The 18,092-nt window shown below is 43.4% G+C and overlaps 1 protein-coding gene across 1 annotated transcript; it reads left to right on the forward strand.

Annotated features, from left to right (window-relative positions):
• Positions 1-3,112: 3,112 nt before the first annotated feature.
• LOC126634022 (uncharacterized) lies at positions 3,113-17,619 on the forward strand. The gene is made up of 2 exons (XM_050304504.1): positions 3,113-3,250; positions 17,308-17,619. Exons 1-2 carry the CDS (start codon positions 3,156-3,158, stop codon positions 17,609-17,611), a joined length of 399 nt encoding a protein of 132 aa, XP_050160461.1. The 5' UTR covers positions 3,113-3,155; the 3' UTR covers positions 17,612-17,619.
• The last annotated feature ends 473 nt before the right edge of the window (positions 17,620-18,092 follow it).

Raw genomic sequence — 18,092 nt, forward strand, 5'->3', positions numbered from 1 at the left:
GGGTTCCAAATGAGCGGGCTTGCTGACATTTATCAAAATCCCTAAATTTGTTGGAATTAGCTTAAAATAAAAACTTAGACAACACGAACAATCCATGTTGCCGCGCTTCATGATATTCGTCATCGTTTATGCTGAATGAACAAATTATCAAATTGCAAATGGAGTCAATACATAGCAAAAGTGGAGTCATGGATCAAGGAGTAGTGAGCCAAGCTCCTCAAGGTTTATTAGGGGCCAATGCAGTGGAGGACGAAGTGGCTATGGCTTGCCAATAAGGGGAGCACCGCCGCAGGATCCACCAGGTGTACTAATAATTTGAAAACTAAATCAAAGTGAAAAGCTTTGTCCTTTTTGAAAACTCAAACGAAGAGGGAAGGGGAGGGGTAAGAAAAGAAGGCAAAAGTAGGGCTGGGCACAGGCCGGGCCCACTGGTCCTTTTTTTTTTTGGGAAAAAAAACACCAAATTTTTACAACAGATCCAATCACCAGCAGCTCCATTTTCCCTGGTTTTTCCGACCCCTTTGAATTCAACTTCGATTTCTTCAAACCCAGCATGAAAACATGAAATTTAGTGGCCGATTTCAATAATGAGATGGCGAATTAGCTTGGAGTAGGATTCTTCAGATGGGTTGAACTCAATCGATGAGGGCTTAATGGGCACAAGCTTCATTTTGAAGAACAAGTCGTCGAATGGAGAGAGAGTCAGATTCGGGTTGTCCATTTTGTCCTGGCTCGACCCAGAAGAGACAGTGAAGTTAAACTCCACATCTCAATCCTTAATGTCATCAGACTCCTCGTTGTCGCCGTCGCTGTCATCTTCTTGCCGAGCTTCCTCGTTGTGGTTTTAAGCAGCCGCTTCGTCTTTGTCGAGGATGGCGAACTCTAACCATGTCTATGTTGTTAAGGACGAGGGTGGCAGCAAGTAAGCCACCGCCGCGCCAGTACTTGAGGAAGCTGAAAGTTTCCATGGTTGGGAGAGCAAATATAAGGCAGAAGAAGTAGGTATACTGAGTAATTACAAACAAGTCAGTTCTGGGCCCCCTTTTTCTATACATTTGGACCCGGCCTGCCCCTAAAACTTTAAGGCCCTACCCTGCCCCGCCCCGTTTCTTTCATGTAAAAATTGGAACTGACCCGTACCCGCCCCGACCCACGGTTTCTATACCCATTTGCCCACCCCTAGGCAGAAAGGTTGTGTGATTTATTTATTTTTTAAATCAGGATTATTATTTTATTAGACTATAACAAGGATAATTTAAGGTTGTTGATTAATCCACCCTTAGATTAATCTTCAAATGAAAGAGGAACTCACAGGACCTCATAGGTCCTCAAAATTAGCTAAGCATTACTGGACATTTCAATGTTTAAAACATGAAATATGAGATTGTGGTTCAACCTATAATTAATTTATTTTTGTGTAGTTTAAAATTCACTAAAAGGTGGATAGAAGCTAGAAGTAGAACATGTAAAAAAACTGGTTAAGAGAAGGAAAAAAAAGGCTTAATTGGATTAATAGTCCTCGTGGTGATAGGGTAGTTGGAAGATAACCATGTTGTAAAAAAATTAGGAGTTAAGTACCTGTGGTTAGGGGTGGGCAATCGGATCCTAGACCCACGGGTAGGGGCGGGTTCATATGGGTCAAGGCGGGGCGGGACAAGGCCATATAAATAGCGGGGCGGGGCAGATCCAAGAATTTGAAAACACAGGCCCCCAGCCCGAGCCATTGATTCCTAACATTCAATTAAATCTTAGCCGCTTGATCTCCTACTAATCTCATGACTCACTCTCGTTTGTTTATCACTCTCGTCTCGATCAAGGTCACAACAACAGCAGCAGCATCATATTTCAGCTAATAACTACCAACTTCTGCTGCTTCTGTTTTTGGCTTTCTTCCCCAAAAGCCCTCTAGAATGACTCCTTGCCTTCATTTGGTTTGTGCTTTTCGTCTTTCTGTCTTGCATTTGGGTTTTTAGTTTTAAATTTGTCTTTCCCATTCCCTTTCAACAATTTTCTCACCTCTTTTTCCCGAGAAACAAGCACCAAGGTAGTGATCAATAAAATAACGCTAGTGGGCATCTTGCTTTTCACAGTAAGCAACTCTCTTTATAAATCTATTTTTTATTGAATTAAAGTTCTTCTCTTCTATTTTTGTTTTTCCTGATTAGAAAGAAAGAAACTAAATTGTTCAGATTGGGAAATTTCTCGAATTAATTTAGTGAATTAATAGTTAATTAATTTGTGAAATTGGAGAGATGTGTGGTTGTTATGCATGTCAAATTTTAGATTATGCAGAATTACAAAGTGGAAAAGGAAGATTGATTGTTCTTTTGCTTGATCTATGCACAGGTCTCTAGTCTGAAGCCTTCTTTGGTTTCCGATAACAGCATAGCAAATAGAAAAATATTTGGACCCGTAGGAGCAAACGGGCCGGGTTAGGTTCTATTCCTATTTCTAAAATCATATTGCCCGACCCGCTCCACCTCGTTTCATTTACAATCGGGGTCCGGTTCGGTTCCTTCAATTTTGGGCTCAATCCCTACCCATCCTTATCTGGTGAAGTCTGTTAGAATTTAAGCTCAAAATATTAAAAAAAAATCGTCAATTCTCTGTTAATTATTAGCACATGAGTCTCATATATGAGACGAAAAATATAAAGTTACCCTCACATGTAAGCCCGACATGCTAACAATTAACGAAGAGTTCCGTTTTAGTATAATAGTGTTCATGTGCTAATAATTAACAAAAAGTTAACGTAATTTATAATTTTGAACATAAATTATAACAAACTTCACCACATAGGTTTAAATTTTATTTTTTTACCACATGACAAGACTAACAATCCAATTAGGCCAAAAAATAAACTGGATTCAAATAGCCGGACCGAACAACTAACCAACCCTTCCATCTTTTGTACAACGACGGTGCAGAAAGCTACACTCACAACTCGAAAGAAAACGCACCTCCTGCCTCCTTCCACGGTGGTTCAACCTCTCTCCTCCTTTTTCTACCAGGAAAATCGATAAAGTTTCCGAATCCGACTTTCCATTTGCTTTCCGACTAAGCAAACAAGATTTTCACATCGATTTTTATGAATGAATGCTACTGTAAAAAGCTTTCAACTTTACTTCGTTTTCCGACTAACCAAACAGGATTTCATGTTCTTAGGGTTCACAGCATGGCGAGGTCTCTTTCGAATTTGGTCTTCAAGTGGCTTTCGTTTCCCGGCTCGGCTTCTCGTCTTGCCACAACTGTAAGAATTTGATTAGGTTTCCCACATTTGGCTACCAGTAGTAATTGTAAGGAAATGATTTGTATCAAAACATGGCTACATTCTTCAAAATCACAAAAAAATAAAAAATGGATATTAAGCTTAATAACATTAGTAAATTTCTTCGATTAAGCTTAATATGAATACATTTTAAAATCAAAGAAAAAAAAATGTACCCATATAAGTTTAAAAATGGATTAGAAAAAAATTGAATAGATTTTATATAAAAAAAAATGGTACATTTTACATATAGTAAATTGGTATATTTAAGAATGAGTATATTTTAAGATTAAAAATTTGAAAAAATTACATGAATGGGTACATATATTTAGCATGGGTACATTTGGCCAAAAATACAAATAAATTTAAAAAAATATGGGTACAAATACAAATAAAACTTTGAAAAATATGGGCACAAAAGGAAATTAATATATGGGTACAAATTAAAACTGAAAAGAAAATTGGTACAAATTAAAAAAGGGTTACAAATTAAAAATGGGTACAAACTAAAACTAAAAATATATGATAAAAAATTTAGTCATAAATATAAATATACTAATTGTAACTGTAGACATCGAAATTTTGGTAAATAAATGTTGACTGATAAATCAAAGCGTCAACGCTCATGTATTACATAAATTTTACACGTAGCGTGTGGCTCAACGAAAATTGAAATGAGTTGGAAAAGTCATCAAATAGGACACGTGTCAACACCTGGCAGAAACGACTTATTTCATCTGGGATATTATATTCAAAATTAGGCCTTGGAAAATTCTATAAATACAAGCCCATTTCATTCATTGGAAGGGGGAACCAAAATCATTAGGCAAAACTCTTGAAGCTCTGAAGCTCTGAAACTCCGAAGCTCTCAAGCATCCAGGTTCCCGAAGAATCAAGAAAGCGTTCTTCGTTCATCGTTCATCCTAAGATCAAGCCCCAACGGCCCTTTGGATCAACAATCATCCACCAATTCAAGATCAAGCCCCGACGGCCCTTGAAGAAAGTGTTCTTCGTTCATTGTTCTTCCAAGATCAAGCCCCGACGGCCCTTGGATCAACCATCCACCAATTCAAGATCAAGCCCCGACGGCCCTTGAAGAAAGCACCATCGTTCATCATCCGTTCATCCAAGATCAAGCCCCAACGGCCCTTTGGATCAACAACGTCGACAAATCCACACATCCAACCGTTCTTCAAGATCAAGCCGAAGATCCGTTCATCACTGTTCTTCAAGATCAAGCCCAAAAGCCCTTGGAGATCCGTTCATCACTGTTCTTCAAAGATCAAGCCCAAAAGCCCCTTTGAAGATCCGCTCAAATCCACCTTCAAGATCAAGTCCACGGCCCTTGAAGAACGTTCATCCTTAGATCAAGCCCAACGGCCCTTTGGATCAATCACACATCCACAAATACACACTTTACGGAGATCGAATCAGAGGATCAAAATAGAGAGATTGTAACCCACACCATCAAAAACACAAATATTTGTTTGTGCACGTCGTTTCTTGTCTCTTTCGTTTCAGGAATTTTCCGTGTTCACAAATTGGCACGCCCAGTGGGACAATCTCTGCCTCTCATCTCTTTCTCCATTCAAGAAATTCAAGCGCACTTCCAAAATTAATGGCATCAAGGAAGGCTCAAACTGTTCCCGCAACCGATGCAAAGAACAAAAGCGTCCTAGTCGCAACTGGTGTCACTTTGGGCATCACGACTCGAAGCATGGCAAGAGCTACTTTTGCCGCCTCTTTCACCTCTGCATCAACTCTGCCAAGGGAACAAAAGCACCCAAGGCACGAGCCTTTGATCACCTTAGCCTCACTAAGGGCACCAAGGGGGGAAAGCCCAAGGAAATACGCCGAATCCATGCTCTCCGATGCCGATTCAAGCGACAGTTCAGCCATGCAAGTCATGACTATTGGAGCAACTTCAATCGATGAGCAGCTGGCTCAAATGAATGAAGCAATCGCAAGGCTAACCCGAACTGTGGAAGAAAAAGACTTGCAAATTGCAGCACTAGTCAACCGACTGGAGGCGCAAGACGGCGATAAACCCGACCCAGAGGATGATCCACTAAAGGGAGGAGCTGGCGGAGACGAAGAACCCCCGGTGAAGAAAATCGATGGGAAGCCGGAGCTAGACCAAGCAGCGGCACTCATGGGATCTCTTTCTATCCAGCAGCTGCAAGAGATGATCACCAACACCATCAAGGCACAATATGAAGGGAGCTCATATACATCCGGGTTGTATTCAAAGCCGTATTCAAAGAAGATCGACGCCTTAAGGATGCCGAGGGGTTATCAACCACCAAAGTTCATGCAATTTGATGGAAAGGGAAACCCGAAACAGCACGTCGCCCACTTCGTTGAAACTTGCAACAACGCGGGAACCGAAGGAGACTACCTCGCCAAGCAGTTTGTACGCTCGCTGAAAGGAAACGCCTTTGAGTGGTACACGGATCTGGAGCCTGAGTCCATCAACAGTTGGGAGCAACTGGAGCGGGAATTCCTCAATCGCTTCTACAGCACCCGCCGCACTGTGAGCATGCTAGAATTAACGAGCACAAAGCAGTGGAAGGACGAGCCAGTCATTAACTACATCAACAGATGGCGCACTCTAAGCCTCGACTGTAAAGACAGGCTCTCGGAAACCTCTTCAATCGAGATGTGCATCCAAGGCATGCAATGGGGTTTGCAATACATCCTTCAAGGCATTAAACCACGGACCTTCGAGGAATTGGCCACTCGCGCCCATGACATGGAGTTGAGCATCGCCCATCATGGGAAGAAAGAACCGATCACCGACTACAAGAACGACAAAGTTCTTGGGACAAAGGTGGAAAAGGCTGCATGGAAACCCACCAAGGAAGCGATGACGGTCAACACATCTCCCGTCAAAATATCCACACGAGGCAAGGCGATTCAAACCGAAGCTTTTCGTGATCAAGAGACACGTAAACGCACTTTGAAGGAGCTTGAGGAGAAGACTTATCCATTCCCCGACTCTGATGTGGTTGCCATGCTAGATGACCTGTTGGACAAGAAGGTGATCAGTTTGCCTGAGTGCAGACGGCCGGAAGAGATGAATCGTACCGACAACCCAAGATACTGTAAATTCCACCGCTTCATCAGTCATCCAACGAAAAAGTGCTTCGTACTGAAAGATCTCATCCTGAAGCTAGCACAACAAGGGGAAATCGAGCTTGACCTCGAAGACACGGCTGCGGCACACACTACTATTATCATGTTTGAATCACTCGATCCTGTGCATCTCCGAAGCATGCATGACCATTCCCGTCAATGTTCAAGTCACATGGCACCTCCTACACAACCATCACCAGGGGCAAGCAACCAAGATGCATCTACTGGTGATAAGAAAGGGTGGACATCGGTGACCTACAAAAAAACGAGGAAGCCAAGACCACAAGCCATAAGGCCAAAAGATGAGCCTAAACCCGCCACTCGAACTTCAGTCTTCGAAAGACTGAATTATTCAAAACCTAGAATTGCAGCACTTGATCGCATCAGTGGTCGAGACCAAACTTCCGTCTTCAAAAGGCTTGAGACGCCAACACCGCAAAGATCAGTCTTTGAAAGGTTATCAAAACCCAAGAAACAAAGCGGCACAGCTAGATCTCCTCCGCAACGGTCGGCTTTAGACAGACTTGAAGAAACTAAGAAGCCTTCTAGAAACAGGAAGACAACGCCAAAGGGAGAGAAGCTCGACAGTCTAGCAGAAAAAACGATGTTCAAAGCTTGATTCCTTCAAGGATGAAGCGCCAAGCAACTTTGGAAGTCGACACAAAAGGACCACTGAAGGTAAGGAGGCGCACCATCATCTACACCGGCCAATCTTCACGGCAACAAACCCAAGAGGACCGCACTGAAGAGAAGGCCCGAGAAGACAAAGAAGATGAAATCCTGGAAGAAGACATCACTTCCGGCTCTGTCAACTCAAAATCTTCACCTCAATCGCTGGGGGCATGCTCCAAAAACATGCCAGTCAAGCCGAGTGAAGTTGAAGGATGGACTTATGTCACTCCGAAGAAATTGCACAAAAAGCATATGTCTTCTCCACAAGCTCACAAATGGCAAAGGGGGCAAAACAGCTACTGTTCACCTCTAGAACAATGTGAAAGTGTTGGAGATAATGAAACTTTGACGCGAAGATCATCCATCCCCATCACGATGTGTGACATCTTCCCAGAAGACTTCTTCAACTACTCAGTCAAGGCTCTTTGCTATGAAGATTGCGAGGAACGACTCTCTCAGATCACTTGACGAAACAAAGCTCTTTGTCCGCACGAGCCTAAACTGTAGGACACAAAGCTCCTTGTCCGCACGAGCCTAAACTGTAGGACACGAAGCTCCTTGTCCGCACGAGCCTAAACTGTAGGACACAAAGCTCCTTGTCCGCACGAGCCTAAACTGTAGGACACAAAGCTCCTTGTCTGCACGAGCTGAAACTGCATGGCACAAATGCTCCTTGTCTGCACGAGTTGAAACTGCGAACGACACCAACGCTCCTTGCCTGCACGAGCTGAAACTGCAACACGGTACCAAATGCTCCTTGTCTGCACGAGTTGAAACTGCAAACGACACCAACACTCCTTGCCTGCATGAGTTAAAACTGCAAACGGCACAAAAAGAAAATACCAAAAATATGTATGTTTTGAACTACGTTACGACTTGATCTCTTCTTTGGAGGGGTACGTAGGCAGCTCGAATGTTCAATTTTTCGAGTTCAGTCACATCAAAAAAAAAAAAAAAAAAAAAGTGTTTTATTAAATAGAGTCAATTTTATTACAAAAAAGGAAAAAATGAATACATATGTTATTATGTATTTACAAAAAAAAAAAAAAAAAAAAAAAAAAAACAACAAAAATTATATATAATATATATTTTTATATAGCGGGCCTAGGTCCAGCTCTCACCAAGCTCACCAAATGCCATGGGCAGCCGGATACCACTGGCCCAAATCCAAGCCCAGCTCTCTTCTCTCTCTCCCTCGGACAGTCTGACGAGTGAGAATGGAAGGCAAATCGTACCAAAGGCTCCCACGCGTCAAAATCTTCGAAATGCGTGACGACTACGTGAAGTTTGAGCTCCGCGACACTGACGCCAGCATCGCCAACGCGCTTCGCCGCGTCATGATTGCCGAGGCCCCCACCGTCGCCATCACCCTCGTCGAGATCGAGATTAACTCCTCCGTCCTCAACGACGAGTTCATCGGCCCAACCACTCCCTCGTCTTCATTTCTGAGTTCATCCGCAACTCCCCTTCTCGAATCGCCGCCGCCGCGTCCGCCTCAGCAGAAGAAAGACGAGCAGCTAATCTCTAAAGAAGACGAGGAGATCGTCGAGTCCGTGTTGTCCGGAATGACAGCGTCTTACGAGCTCGAATCAAAGCTCGGGGACTGCAAACGAGCCGCGGCGATCCGGCGCGAGGCGATGCAGAAAACGACGGGTCGTTCGCTGGAGGGCCTGCCGCTGGAGGGCTTTGATTATCAGTCGATGCTGGGACAGTGCTGTGAGAATCCGGTGGGGTATGTGCAGATCCCGATGGGAGTCGCTGGACCGCTGTTGCTCGACGGAGAAGAGTACATGGTGCCAATGGCGACAACGGAGGGGTGCCTGGTGGCCAGCACCAATAGGGGATTCAAGGCAATCTACGCCTCAGAAGATGCCGAGAGTGTCCTCTTCAACGACTCGATGCCTCAGAGCTTCAAATTGTCTCCCTGCGACCCAGGCTCTCTCTCTCAATCTCTCTCTCTCTGTAAAAAAAAAAAACTGCTTCTCTTTACCAGCAAGTTCGAGATCGGAACCCTAAAGCCCCAATCTGAACCCATGTCTCTGCGGAAAGCCCTTTCGCTCCCGGAAATTCTCTAAATCGTTCAGGGAATTGAAGCTCAGCGACGAGGATCAGGCCCGTGGGGGGCGACCGCCGAGTCATCCGCGACTCGGACTGTGCTGACTCATCTTCGTCGCCGTCGTCGTCTTCGTGGTCGGATATGCTCCCGGAGCTGCTCGGTGAGATCATACGGAGAGCGGAGGCCAGCGAGGACAAGTGGCCTCACCGCAAAAACGTCGTCGCTTGTGCCTGTGTCTGCAAGCGGTGGAGGGATATCACCAAGGAGATCTCGCGGCTCCTTCGTACAGTGGTAAAATTACCTTCCCTTCGTGCCTTAAACAGCCTCTCCCCGACGATGGCGTCCCCAGACTGCTCCTCGACAAATGGCAGGTGGAGAAAGAAAGGGGAATTACTGTTAAGGCGCAGACAGCTACCATGTTCTACAACTACAAGCAGAGTCTTAACAGTACGAAAGACAACGACGGTGACAAAAAAGAACAGGTTTTTATCTGATTGACACGCCTGGTCATGTGGATTTTAGCTATGAAGTATCAAGATCTCTAGCTGCTGGCCAAGGTGCCCTTTTGGTTGTTGATGCTGCACAGGGTGTTCAAAGCACAAACTATTGCAAACTTCTATCTTGCCTTTGAAACCCATCCGCAACACCATCCTTCACATATATGTCAAATGTGGCAGTTTGAACGATGCTCGCAACCTGTTCAATCAAATGCCTCACAAGGATTTGGTCACTTGGACTGCCTTGATTTCTGGCTATTCTCAACACGATCGACCTCAGGATGCCCTTGTTTTGTTTCCTGAGATGCTCCGCCATGGGCTGGAACCCAACCAGTTCACCTTGTCTAGCTTGTTGAAAGCTTCTGGCGCTGTCTCTGATGACAACCATGGCAGGCAGCTTCACACTTATTGCTTTAAGTACGGTCTTGATTCCAATGTCTAGGTGGGCACTGCTCTTGTGGACATGTATGCTAGGTGTGGTCATATGGATGAATCCCAGTTGGGCTTTGACGCCTTGGACACCAAGAATGAGGTGTCCTGGAATGCTTTGATTGCTGGGCATGCTAGGAAGGCTCAAGGAGAGCATGCACTCAGGTTGTTCTGGAAGAAGCAGGGAGCGGCGCCGTACCGGATCTTTAATTTGGGGAACACATCACCGGTGGGGAAGCCCTACACATCACACCGTCTGAATCTCCACCAACTCCTCCACACCCAAAGACCTCCTCCTCCGTCTCTTGCCTCGCAGCTGCCACCAACTTCAAAGACCGCTGTCAAACGACTAGCCGGCCGAGAAGCTCTTCCTCAAACTCCATCTTCTCCGTCCGCCTTCGTCCTTCCTGCAAATTCCCCCAGCCCGTCACCCAAATTTATACAGAAAAAATTTACTAAAAAAAAAAAAAAAAAAAAAAAAAAAAAAAGGGATGGTGGAGCAAAGTGGTGCTGCCACCACGTGAAAAAAAGAAAAGAAAAGGGGGGTGCATCAGGCACCATGTGCAAAGAAAAAATAAAAGAATAAAAATATATATATATATATATAATAATGGTAAAGGTTTTGGGTGAAGCTGTCACCATGTGACAAAAGAAAAAAAAAAAAGAAAAAAAAAAGGGGGATGGTTGTACAGCGCCAAAAGAAAAAGAAATAATATATATAGATATATATATATATATATATATACACGTGTGTGCACATAAAAAAAAAAAAAAAAAAAGAAAAAATTGCATTGAGAGAAATAAAGTCCATTTTATTTATTTTTTTCTAGAAATTTTACATAAATTTGCATTATACATACCTTAAAAAAAAAAAAAAAATCAAATCAAATCAAATTTACAAGAGGGGATCTTCAAGGACGATCAGGTGCCGCCTCACCACTCGATAGAGCTCTAGAAATGAGAGGCGCCGGAGGTTGACTGTTCGAAGCCACACCACTCGGCGGAACTCCAGGAAGAGGAGGCGCCAAAGGTTGATCATTTGGAGCTTCATTACGCGGTGCAGCCCCAGAAGACGAAGGCAAATGTTGTTGGAACAAACCCACAAACCTCCGATGATCAAGTAAAATCTGACCATCAGATTCCTGCATCTGATCAATTTTCCTCTTCATGTTTGTGGCATAGTTGTGTGCGAGCTTGTGCAACTGTTTATTCTCATGCTTGAGCCCTCTGATCTCCTGTTTGAGACTCATCACTTCCGCCGCCAATGATTCAACTTGACGGGTTCGAGCAAATAGGCGTTGGGCCATATTAGACACAGAACCTGCACACTGCACACTGAGAGCCAGAGAATCCTTAATAGCCAACTCATCAGACCGTTTGGAAAGTAGTCTGTTATCTCTGGGAGTGACAAGGTTTCGGGCCACCACCGCAGCGGTCATATCATTCTTCACCACTGAATCCCAAACGGTAAGAGGACCAGTAGGGGATATGAAGGATGGGCGCCATATGTTGTCTGGAGAAGAAGGGATTGCCTCTTCACCAAGGTTCAAGTCAAAACGACGATCGGAGGGGCCAGACATTTTCAAAAGTGTTGAAAGAAAGAAGAAGATCGGACAAATCAAGATCTTAGAAGTGCAAGAAGGGAGTTTCTACAAGCAAAAAATTCAAGTGTGCTTTGAAACAAACTGCATGCCTCTATAAAAAATCAGCACTCGACGGGATTTCAGAGATCGAAGAGGCGAGCTCAGAATTCGAAGAGGCCATTCAAAAATCGAAGAGGCAAGCTCAGAAATCGGAGAAGCATCTTGCTTTTCCAGACGCGTCGGCACCCATCACACGCAAACTCAACTTTGCGTAAATCACGGGTAATTTGTCGAAGCGCCGATCCCAGTTATCGAAGAGGCGCCAGTCTTTTTCAGCCGCGTCAACACCTGTCACATGCACACTCAGCTTAGCGAAAATTACGGACAATTTGTCGAAGATTTCTGATAAAGAAGAAAGCACGTGAAGCCATACTGATCAATCACGCATTGGTTGCCGACACGAGTAAAAGAATAGTACCTATACAGGTACTAAAGAATTTCCTATAACTGTCCACCTTCACCCTCCATAGCAAGGTAGACATATGTAACCTTTCTTCATCTCCGAGAATGCCTTCCCAACGAAGCCTCTCAGGTCACTCAATGTTCCTTATTCCTTGGGGTACCTCTGCAAGCCAATGACTTCAAAGCAAAAGTATCTCATATCACCAGGGTAGAAAGCAAGAGTATCTCATATCATGCGTTCTCCCTGTCCTTTCCTTTGTCCTTGTTCTTACCTACAAAGACAAGGATAAAGAAAACAATATGCCGGAACTTCCACTCAAACTCAGGTAAGGAACCGACTGCTTGGAACCCTTCCCTGATTGCCTACCTGGCACTGCTCTCGAGTAATCGCCTCCCACTGCTACTGTACTTTCAAAGAAGCTGCCACATCTGCCCGGAGAACAGATAAGGCAAGTGAAAATGATACCTTGCAGCATGTGGAGACAACGTGCTGAAGAAACAAGCAGAGAAGAATGCGGCCTGCACAGTCAACTCAGCAGAAGGAGTCCGAGCTAAAGAACTCGAGAAGCTGCCATATCTGCCTGAAGAAACAAGCAGAGAAGAATGCAGCATGCATAGTCAACTCAGCAGAAAGAGTCTGAGATGAAAAACTCGAGAAGATGCCGCATCTGCTTGAGGACGGTGAACTCGTTTTGACCCTCAAATTCTTGGGTTGACTTACTAGGCGTTGTGGGCTGCACGTGCCGATTCACCACCCTTGAATCAAATCCTTAAAGATCAAGTCACCAACTGGAAGAATAGCCCATCAATCTTGAAGATCATACCGTTGACCAAACTGCTCAGGTGTGAATTAGAAAGATTGAACAAAGAAACAGGTTGTCACCTTTACCTCGTGCCTACTTGCCATGTGTTCGAGTCAACCTTCAAGAATCAAGCCTCAACGGCCCTTGAAGAAGTTTCCAGCTAAATTCAAGATCAAGCCTCGACGGCCCTGGAAGAAATCACAAGTCTGATTCAAGATCAAGTGTCTACCACCCTTGAATCAAAACCTAGTTCAAGAATAAGCTGTGGAAAATCAACAATTGGAGGAATCCAGAAAATCCTCCAACCCAGTTCAAGATCAAAGCTGTGGAAAGTCAACAAGCGCAACAAAATACGTGCCGATTCATCCACTACCAAAGCCAAAAATCATCTACCACATGAAGCTCCTTGTGGCCCAATTTCAACCTTCAAGATCAAGTCTCGACGGCCCTTGAAGAAATTTCAAACAAAAGTTCAAGAACAAGCCTCAACGGCCCTTGAAGAAATCTCAAGCCCAATTCAAGATCAAGCATCGACGGCCCTCGAAGAAATCTCCAGCCCAATTCAAGATCAAGCCTCAACGGCCCTTGGATCGACATCTACAGTAAGGGACTCCAAAACGCATCTCCTACACGTGACAATCACATGTATACGACGCGCCTTGAAGTGGGGGCATTTGTAGACATCGAAATTTCGGTAAATAAATGTTGACTGATAAATCAAAGCATCAACGCTCATGTATTACATAAATTTTACACGTAGCGTGTGGCTCAACGAAAATTGAAATGAGTTGGAAAAGTCATCAAATAGGACACGTGTCAACACCTGGCAGAAACGACTTATTTCATCTGGGATATTATATTCAAAATTAGGCCTTGGAAAATTCTATAAATACAAGCCCATTTCATTCATTGGAAGGGGGAACCAAAATCATTAGGCAAAACTCTTGAAGCTCTGAAGCTCTGAAACTCCGAAGCTCTCAAGCATCCAGGTTCCCGAAGAATCAAGAAAGCGTTCTTCGTTCATCGTTCATCCTAAGATCAAGCCCCAACGGCCCTTTGGATCAACAATCATCCACCAATTCAAGATCAAGCCCCGACGGCCCTTGAAGAAAGTGTTCTTCGTTCTTCGTTCTTCGTTCTTCGTTCTTCGTTCATTATTCTTCCAAGATCAAGCCCCAACGGCCCTTGGATCAACCATCCACCAATTCAAGATCAAGCCCCGACGGCCCTTGAAGAAAGCACCATCGTTCATCATCCGGTCATCCAAGATCAAGCCCCAACGGCCCTTTGGATCAACAACGTCGACAAATCCACACATCCAACCGTTCTTCAAGATCAAGCCCAAAAGCCTTTGAAGATCCGTTCATCACTGTTCTTCAAGATCAAGCCCAAAAGCCCTTGGAGATCCGTTCATCACTGTTCTTCAAAGATCAAGCCCAAAAGCCCCTTTGAAGATCCGCTCAAATCCACCTTCAAGATCAAGTCCACGGCCCTTGAAGAACGTTCATCCTTAGATCAAGCCCAACGGCCCTTTGGATCAATCACACATCCACAAATACACACTTTACGGAGATCGAATCAAAGGATCAAAATAGAGAGAGATTGTAACCCACACCATCAAAAACACAAATATTTGTTTGTGCACGTCGTTTCTTGTCTCTTTCGTTTCAGGAATTTTCCATGTTCACAGTAACATTTTTAACAATATATTTAGAAATAAAAAATACTTTATTATTGAAATAATTAATGATGTTATTAGTACCCAAGGACCTTAATCAAAAATTAAAAATGAATAGTAAAAGGAAGGATGAGAACCTAATTTCTCCATTTTATAACCTATATGTCATTTTATTTTGCATATCTTAATACAATTATGTATATTTTTTAAGTATAAATAGACACTTATTTATACAATAATATAATAAATTTACTTAAATCCACTTAGGCGCCTAGGCGCTAGGCCCCAGTTTGCCGCCCGACTAGCACCTAGTGTTTTTTAGAACCTTGCCTGTTTGTGATTGAAATTATGTTTCGGTACAAAGTTAATTGGATTATCTATGTTCGAACATACCCTAAACCTTGCTTGTCATATGAATTGAGATTTTGATCACATGGCATATATTAGATTGTGTGGCAAGAAACATTCCTCTTTATTGTATATGTTATATGTGTTGATGCACAAAACCGGAGGTCTTGGAACAACGTAAATCCGACCGTGAATCTGCATGAAAGTAAATAACACAAGATGTATCGTGGTTCACCCCAAGGTTTAGGCTACGTCTACACTGATTGTATTTATCTGAGAGTATTTGTGAGGGAGAGAGTGTGAGAGCTTTGCTCTAGATAGGAGAGATTTAAGGTTTGTGAGGGTGAGGAGGCCCTTTTATAGAATAAGGACTCCTCCCCTAATTACATATTTGCCCCTTCCTTTATTACATAATTACATTTAAGTCCCTCGAGTATTTATACGAGGTCTAAATACGAGGCCCTAAATATGGTATAAACAGTAGTCCCCCAAGTCTTCAGTCAAGAGATTCTTTTGGCTGGAGACTTGAAATTCAGTCTATGTGTGGGCTGAAGTAACTAGATGCTGTCTTGAACTGATGCTAGATATGAAGCAGTGCACAATCTGAAATGACGCTCAACTAGAAGTAGCACACGCTGCGAGGCTGCTCGGCTCGTAGCTTATGTTGCCTTGGTTGGCTCGGCTTGTGGCGTTTGAAAGTGAGGGAGTCCCTTTTATAGAATAAGGGCTCGCTCCTCAATACATGAATGATGGGCTAGAGTTGATGCTCTCTAATGATGGTGAGGGAGTCCCTTTTATAGAATAAGGGCTCGTTCCTCAATACATAAATGATGGGCTAGAGTTGATGCTCGCGGCGAGGCAGTTGTTCAGTAGGCGGCAATGCTCTCTAATGGTGGTGAGGGAGTCCCTTTTATAGAATAAGGGCTCACTCCTCAATACATAAGTGATGGGTTAGGAGTGATGCTCGCGACGAGACGGTTGCTCAGCTGGCGGCGTTACTCTCTAATGATGGTGAGGGAGTCCCCTTTATAAAATAAGGGCTCGCTCCTCAGTACAAGAATAATGGGTGCTCTCTAATGAAAGTGAGGGAATCCCTTTTATAGAATAAGGGCTTGCTCCTCAATACATAAGTAATGGGCTAAGTCCCCCAAGTATTTTTCATGAGGCCCAGTTAAGGCCCAATAAATGGTACATAATGTAGTCTCCCAAGTCTTCGGTCAATAGAGTCTGTTGGCTGGAGACTTCAAATTGAATCCATGTGTGGGCCGAAATGGCGGTTGTTCGGAGGCGGTATTTGTATACCCTGCACTGAGGCTTTGTAGGTGAAGCTTTGCAAGTGAAGCTTTGAAGCTAAAGCTCTGTAAATGAAGCTTTTGAAGCTAGAGCTTTTGTAAATGAAGCTTTTGAAGCTGTAGCTCTGTACATGAAGCTTTTGAAGCTAGAGCTTTGGTAAATGAAGCTTTTGAAGCTGTAGCTCTGTAAATGAAGCTTTCGAAGCTAGAGCTTTTGTAAATGAAGCTTTTGAAGCTGATTGACATGAGTGATGCTCATGAATGTTTGATTGACGTGAGTGATGCTCATGAATGTTTATGTATGATTGATATGAGTGATACTTATGAATGTTTATGTATGATTGACATGAGTAATGCTCATGTATAATATGAAGTATTGAGCGTACTTTTGATCACCTGGTTGGTGGCATGAAGGAGAGTACGGGTTGTACATTTCATCACCTGGTTGGTGGCATGAATGGCTAGTTGCCAAATGATATTAGAGTACGGGTTGTACATTTCATCACCTGGTTGGTGGTAATAACGGCAGGTTGCCGAATAATTTTAGAGTACTGGGCGTACTTTTAGTCAACTGGTTGGTGGTAATAGCGGCAGGTTGTCGAATAATTTTGAAGTACTGGGCGTACTTTTGATCACCTGGTTGGAGCTATTTTGGGCTTATGGGCCTTCGCCCTCCACAACATGCCAGCCCATTTATTTTGGGCTTTGCTTTTTTTTTTTTTTTTTTGGTATTATTACCCTTTGATGAGGTTTATACAGATGTCTCCGAAAGATAAGAAAAATGAATTACATCATTTTAAAGTAAGGAAAATAAATCACATCATTCTGGTGGGGTGTTTATTCCTTACTTTTGCTTTCTGCTTTCTGTCGCACTCTCTCTGTCTCTTCACCTGGTAGACAAAAGGAATCATAATAATAAGAAATTTTTTTTGCTTTTCTTCTTTTGCTTTTCTTTCTCTTTTCCATTCCCTGCATATTAAAACGTAACAGGACAGCTTTGATACCACCCACTTGCTTTCTTTTTCTTTTTTTCTCTAACGTGACAACTGCTTGGACACTGATATTTCTGTGGTAATAATTGCAGCCAAAGTGACAACTACTTTCTGCATGTCGGTGAGAACACCGATAGGCTCAACAACACAGTCAGCACCGGCCTCACCCCATGGGATCTCCTATGGGTTCCTGATTCTGAAAACAGCAACAGGCTTCTCACCGAAGAAGAGGGTCTTGGAGTCCCTGACCTTGAGCTCATGGTGCTTCCATGCGCCATGCACTGTGTTGTACTTGAACATATAGGTCATGTAGTCGGTGGTAATGAAGGCAATCTCTTCAATCTGCAAAACAGTGTTGGGTCCTTCTGGATCTGCATATTTGATGGGCTAAATTGATCCTCTGATGGCAATCTCTTCAATCTTAATATTTAATGTCAATTTAAATTAATCCAGATCTGCAAACCAGTGTTGGGTCCTTCTCCTTCAGGCATTTCTGTCAGGAAACCTCCACAACTCAGCTGAATATCCTAACCTCTCCAAGTTTGTGACTAGTCTAGCAGACTGTGTCGTCTTCCCACACCGATCTAAGCCTTCAAGAACAACCAAGGCACCTCTTGAATCCTCATTTCCACCTTTTAGGCTACAGTTCTGATTTTTACCTTCTATCCGAATCTGCTGATAGGAGCATATTTATGCGCCTTAGTTAGTTAGTTCTTATGCATTTATGTTGTGTTTTCTTAGTTAAGTTAGTCTTTTAAGCTATTTTCATGTGTTTTCAGGTTTTAGAGACAAAGTGAGCAAAATGATGCAATTTAGAGCATTTTGGAGCAAAATTGGGCTAAAATGGAGTTCATGCACATGGAGCACAAGGGATGGA

The sequence above is a fragment of the Malus sylvestris genome, chromosome 9 (genome assembly GCF_916048215.2).
Source record: "Malus sylvestris chromosome 9, drMalSylv7.2, whole genome shotgun sequence".
Lineage (NCBI taxonomy): Eukaryota > Viridiplantae > Streptophyta > Magnoliopsida > Rosales > Rosaceae > Malus > Malus sylvestris.